General features: G+C 39.6%; 1 protein-coding gene across 1 annotated transcript in view; it reads left to right on the top strand.

The window, feature by feature from the left end:
• Nucleotides 1-3,498: 3,498 nt before the first annotated feature.
• The window catches only part of psmc6 (proteasome 26S subunit, ATPase 6), an 8,404-nt gene continuing 5,057 nt past the window's right edge, over nt 3,499-6,845 (top strand). The window contains exons 1-2 of the mRNA XM_046836424.1: nt 3,499-3,649; nt 6,147-6,226. Of these exons, the coding sequence (XP_046692380.1) occupies nt 3,565-3,649; nt 6,147-6,226 (165 nt within the window). The 5' untranslated portion in view covers nt 3,499-3,564. The remainder of the gene's footprint in view (nt 3,650-6,146; nt 6,227-6,845) is intronic.

Here is a 6,845-nt window from a genome sequence, read left to right as displayed (position 1 = left end):
CTGTAGTGTGAGATTCAGGAAGAGGTCAGACAGGAGCTCGGTGGTGGTGAAGAGGTGCTGGATGATTGGGAAACTACTGCAGGAGTGATGAGGAGACAGATAGAAAAGTACTTGGTGTAACATCTGGAAATAGAAAGGAAGACAAGGAGACGTGGTGGTGGAATGAGGAAGTGCAGGAGAGCAGAAGGAGAAAGAGGTTGGAGAAACAGAAGTGGGATAGACAGAGTGATGAGAAAAGTAGGCAGGAGTACAAGGAGATGCGGCAGCAGGTTAAGAGGGATGTGGTGAAAGACAAGGAAAAGGCATATGAGGAGCTGTATGAGAAGTTGGACACTAAGGAAGAGAAAAGGATTTGTAGTGATTATCCAGGCAGAGGAACCGAGCTGGGAAGGATGTACTGCAAGTTAGAGCAATAAAGGATGGAGATGGAAATGTGTTGACTAGTGAGGAGAGTGTGTTGAGAAGGTGGAGGGATTATTTTGAGCAGCTGATGAATGAGGAAAATGAGAGAGAGAGAAGGTTGGATCTGCACAGACACATCCATAAAACACCCTGAATCTCAGTAAATAATTACCTCACAGAAATATTACATATATCAATAGAAGACTCGAAATGTCTTCCTTTAAATCAAACAATTCACAATGAATACAAATATTCTGATTCTGAAAACCGTTTGAAGTTCTGAGGTGCTGTTTCTCCGGTTTCACCTCATTAACCGTCCGTGTGGAAACATAGCAAAGGTTCCGTTTGGTGTCCTGATGATTTACATCATTTAAAACACCATCATTACATTAAAACCTTTACAGGAGAATTTATTCTTCATGCTTCATGTTGAGTTCAGTTTCACTAATAATAAAGATACATTTACATAAAGCATCAATATTTCTCCATGCGCTTGTTAATTAGAGTATTAAAAGATGAAGTATTAATTTAAGGTTCATTTACAACAGATACAAATGTGTGATTTAGTTGTGAATAATCACAAGTTACCTCATGACAATCATGTGATTAATGTAATTCAATATTTGTATTGATTAACTCTCTGATATATAAACAAATAAACAGAAATATTTTCAGCTGCAAAACAAAATGTAAAGGAATCAGTTCCAGAAGGATGTACCATTAAAGAATGATATTGTGTTTAGGATGAGCAGTGTTCTGTCGATGATGCATGAGAGGTGTTCCTCCTGTATCTTCTAATCTCTTAGAGAACATGGAAGAGACCTCGCTGAAGAATTCAATGTGATCTTAATTTCACTAAAGCAGATGTATGAAATCAGATGATATTATCAGTATAAACACAGAGTTTCTCATTGTCTTTAGTTATTTTACTATTAAACATTTGTAATATTATGTTGCAGGATAATGAAGAACAGAGAGGAGCTGAACATCTCACCATGGCTGTGTTTGTAAACAGGAAAAGAGCTTCTCCCAGTCATGGTCCAGGGACACTGGAATTGTTCTCCAGGGGATGGAAGTTATTCTTGTTCATTATCCAGATATTTGAAGTATGTGTAATGCTTTAAACAGAAACCAGTCACTAAACTGCGTTCTGTCGTTTCTGTCCTGTGTAGAAAGTGGGGTTTGTTTGTTTGTTTGTTCGTTTTGTTTTTAAACATTTAATTAACTTAGTTATCAGCTTAACAACTTTGTGTATTTTGAACTTAATGTGTCTAAAAAGAGAAAGACATAACCAAAAGTATTGGCACAGTTGCTTTTTCCAGCCATATGTGGTTCTTCCCCAAACCCTGAGCACAAACTTGGAGACACACAATTGTGTAGGACGTCTATGGACGAGGCATGAAATCGTCCCTTGACTTCAGCCATATATTATATACATTATAGTGTAGATCAGCTCTAATGCACCAGTTCTGTTGATCAGGAGTAGAGAGGTTTATATACGAGGCAGTATCTTTATTGAATTTGTAAATGCATTCTGTAAATCTGTGTTTTTTATTTATAATAAATCAAACAAATTTAATAAACTAAATAGAATAAAGTTTTAATGAATGAATGAAAATATTATCAATAACTATATGAACTGAATCATGTTATAAATACAAAATAATATATTTCAGTAATATTCATCAGCACAGTGGTTCTGTTTTCTACAGTAAACACAATATGTTGGTAGAAATTGTATGTATAGTTTGTGGTAATTATAGTGACACTTTGGAAATGGGAGCTCAGTTGACTCAGTTCTTATAGTCAGTTTAATTCAGAACATTGCTTGTGATCTGCTGCCACGGTTTTATGAGCAGTTTTGGGGTATTTATGATTTATTATGGTGCAGCAGTGGTGCAGAAACTCATCTGAAATCCGAACTCATCACATATCACTGAAGATGAACTGAAAGGAAACGACGTGAATCCTGGGCAGGTTTAAGAGACACTTCAGCATCAGGATTATTACAGAGTGTAAACTGTGTTTGTCCAGAAACCCATCCAGCAGCGTGTGAACATGTCCTGCTCCTCCTCCAGCCAACCGATCTGTGAGAAGAGACGATGTGACTCAGGGCTGCTCAGGCTGCTGGGGTTAACTCTTACACGCCTCAGTTCAAGAATGTTTGGATTATTAATATAAATTCATCTCTATGAGGTCGTGTTTTATAGAAGATCATTTATATTCTACTTAAAAACATCACACTCTTGTAAAGACCTGGGCTGGAGCGAAGATACTCTCTCAACACTTTCTGAAGAAATGAAACAATATGCTGCTTTAGACAAGATAAAAAAGGCACTTTGTCACTTGATTTGGTTATTAAATGTTGAAATCGGACTTCTGGAGTTCTTTATATTTATCTCCGTTATTATATACTTCTCTATTTCACTGTATTTGAGCAGAACCTCAGATGATTAAACTGGTCTGTAGTGTACAGAAGAACTCCAGGAGCACAGATTTTAGACCCATAATTTTACCTTAGTTTCATTTCATCTAAATCTTATTTTTGTTCTTGTGGCTGTTCCCATTAGCGGATCATCATTCTTAAAAACCAGTACCAGCACACTCCTTCTCCATTCCTCAGGCATCTTCTCACCTTCCACAATCTTAATAAACAATCTGGTTAAAAACTCCACTGCATCTCTCCTAAACATCTCCACGCTTCTACCGGTATGTCATCTGGTCCAACCGACTTTCCACTCTTCGTCCTCTTAATCGCTGCTCTCACTTCCTCCTTACTAATCCTATCCACTTCCTGCTCCACATCTCCTACAGTGTCCAATCTCCTTCAGGTCGATCTCCTACATAGAACATAGTCCACCTGTGTGCAGCTTCATCCACTCTTATACATCACTCATCATTTTTATTCAACTAGAATATTTCACTAGTCTTTCAGCCTGGGGTTACAAGTGTGTGTGTGTGTGTGTGTGTGTGAGTGTTTGTGTGTGTGAGTGTATGTGTGTGTTTGTGTGTGAGTGTGTTTGTGTGTGAGTGTGTGTTTGTGGTGAACTGCCCTGTGGTGTAATCCCGTACCCGGCCTGTAGGGGCAGCAGTGCGGCTGTGCTGTGAGCGGAAACAGAGAGAGAGAACACCGGAAGTAGAATCAGCGGTTGTGTGGAGAAGATGGCGGACAGCAGGGAGAAAGCGCTCCAGGACTACAGGAAGAAATTACTGGAACATAAAGAGATCGACGGCCGGCTGAAGGAGTGTGAGTGATACCGCTTTATATTACTGACAGGAGCCGATACGGAGTGTGTGTGTGTGTGTGTGTTTATTCAGGGAGATGGAGGAAATGAGCGGAGAACTGCAACGCGCTGTGTCATCATTCATACACACTCACACTATCTCCATCACACACTCTCTCACACACTCACTCACTCACTCACTCACTCACTCACTCACTCACTCACTCACTCACTCTCTCTCACTCTCTCACTCTCTCACTCTCTCTCTCTCTCTCTCACACACACACACACACACACACACACACTCACTCACTCACTCACTCACTCACTCACTCACTCACTCACTCACTCTCTCTCAATCACAATCACTCACTCTCTCTCTCTCTCTCTCTCTCTCACACACACACACACACACTCTCACACACACACACTCTCTCTCACACACACACTCACACACACACTCACTCTCACACACACACACACACTCTCTCTCACACACTCACACACACACTCTCTCACACACTCTCACTCTCACTCTCTCTCTCAATCACAATCACTCACTCACTCACTCACTCTCACTCTCTCTCTCTCTCTCTCACACTCTCTCACACACTCACACACACACACACACACACTCTCTCACTCTCTTTCTCACCACACACACACACTTACATACATACGCACATAGATACACACTCACTCTTACACACTCTCCCTCAAACATACACACGTACACACATACACACACACACACAGCAGGGAAAATAAGTATTTGACACATCAGCATTTTTATCAGTAAGGGGATTTCTAAGTGGGCTATTGACACAAAATTTCCACCAGATGTAGCATCAAGCCAAATATTGAATTCATATAAAGAAATCAGAACATTTAAGTCTACAAGCAGAGTCATAATAAATAAAGTGAAATGACACAGGGAATAAATATTGAACACATGAAGATAACAAGGTGCAAAATGACATAGAAATCCAGATCATCACCTGAAATCTGTCAGTATTGAGAGAGAAACACTGCCCCCTATCAGTACTAATTGATATCACATGCGTCAGTCCTAATTAATGGCCTATAAAGGTTTCTCATTACCCAGAATGCACACAGGAAAGACTTCATGATGGGTAAAAGCAAAGAACTCTCTCAAGATCTTCGTAATCTTATAGTTGTAAAGCATTTTGATGGGAATGGTTCTAGGTGCATTTCCAGAATGCTGAATGTTCCTGTGAGCACTGTGGGGGTCATTCCCATCATGGTTTGGGGGCTGCTTTTCAGCAGGGGTACTGGCAGACTTCATATTATTGAAGGCAGGATGAATGGAGAAATGTACCGGAACATTCTGGATAAAAATCTGCTGAAATATACCAGAAAGCTGAAAATGAAAAGAGGGTGGACATTTCAGCAAGACAACGATCCCAAACACAAGGCCAAGGAAACAATGAAGTGGTTCCAAAGAAAGAAAATCAAGTTGCTTGAATGGCCCAGTCAATCACCTGACCTAAATCCCATAGAAAATCTATGGAGAGAACTGAAGATCAAAGTTCATAAAAGAGGCCCAAGGAACCTTCAAGATTTAAAGACCATTTGTGTGGAAGAATGGGCCAGAATCACTCCTGAGCAATGCAGACGACTGGTCTCTCCATACAAGAGGCGTCTAGAAGCTGTAATCACCAACAAAGGCTTTTCTACAAAGTATTAAATAAAGTGTGTTCAATATTTATTCCCTGTGTCATTTCACTTTATTTATTATGACTCAACTTGTATACTTAAATGTTCTGATTTCTTTGTATGAATTCAATATTTGGCTTGATGGCTACATCTGGTGGAAATTTTGTGTCAATAGCCCACTTAGAAATCCCCTTACTGATAAAAATGCTGATGTGTCAAATACTTATTTTCCCCGCTGTGTGTACATAAACACATACACACATGCACACGCTCTCTCACACACACACATGCACATGCTCTCTCACACACACATGCTCTCTCACATACACACACATTCTCAAACACACTTTCTCCCTCTTAACATTATATTTGCTGCTGCTAATCTTTATGTAATGCCGAGTAATAACAGTAAAGGCAGAACACACAATAATAATCACACTGAAGGACCTCACACTCGTTCACACTCTGGAGTGGACCATTGTACAACATCCTGCTACACCTTTCATTCTTTCTCATATCACATTATAATATCCATATCATCTGGACTGTGGGAAATATAAGAACTTTAGCTCCTCACCCACCCCTAACACACACACACACACACACACACACACACACACACACACACACTATATATATATATATATATATATATATATATATATATATATATATATATATATATATATATATATATATACACACACACACATCCATTCATAACTAACAAACACACACACTATATATATATATACATCCCATTCATAACTAACAATCACACACACACACTAAGTAACACACACACAGTATTGTGTAGTGTGTAATGATAATGTTGTGTTACAGTGAGAGAGCAGCTGAAGGAACTGACCAAGCAGTACGAGAAATCTGAGAATGATCTGAAAGCACTGCAGAGCGTCGGACAGGTGACACGTCACTCACTCACTCTCTCTCTCTTAATCACACTCACTCACTCACTCTCAATCACTCACTCTCTCTCTCTTAATCGCAATCACTCACTCACTCTCTCTTAATCACAATCACTCACTCACTCTCAATCACAACAATCACTCACTCACTCGCTCTCTCTTAATCGCAATCACTCACTCACTCTCTTAATCACAATCACTCACTCTCTTAATCACAATCACTCACTCTCTCTCAATCACAATCACCACTCTCTCTCTTAATCGCAATCACTCACTCACTCACTCACTCTCTCTTAATCACACTCACTCACTCACTCTCAATCACAACAATCACTCACTCACTCACTCACTTTATCTTAATCAATCACTCACTCACTCTCTCTTAATCACAATCACTCACTCTCTCTTAATCACAATCACTCACTCTCTCTCTCAATCACAATCACTCACTCGCTCTCTTAATCACAATCACTCACTCTCTCTCTTAATCACAATCACTCACTCACTCTCTCTTAATCACAATCACTCACTCACTCACTCACTCTCTCTCTTAATCACAATCACTCACTCACTCACTCTTAATCACTCACTCACTCACTCTTAATCACAATCACTC

The sequence above is a fragment of the Silurus meridionalis genome, chromosome 23 (assembly GCF_014805685.1).
Source record: "Silurus meridionalis isolate SWU-2019-XX chromosome 23, ASM1480568v1, whole genome shotgun sequence".
NCBI lineage: Eukaryota > Metazoa > Chordata > Actinopteri > Siluriformes > Siluridae > Silurus > Silurus meridionalis.
Note: the sequence above shows the minus strand (reverse complement) of the source record. Positions and strands in the feature narration are given on the sequence as shown.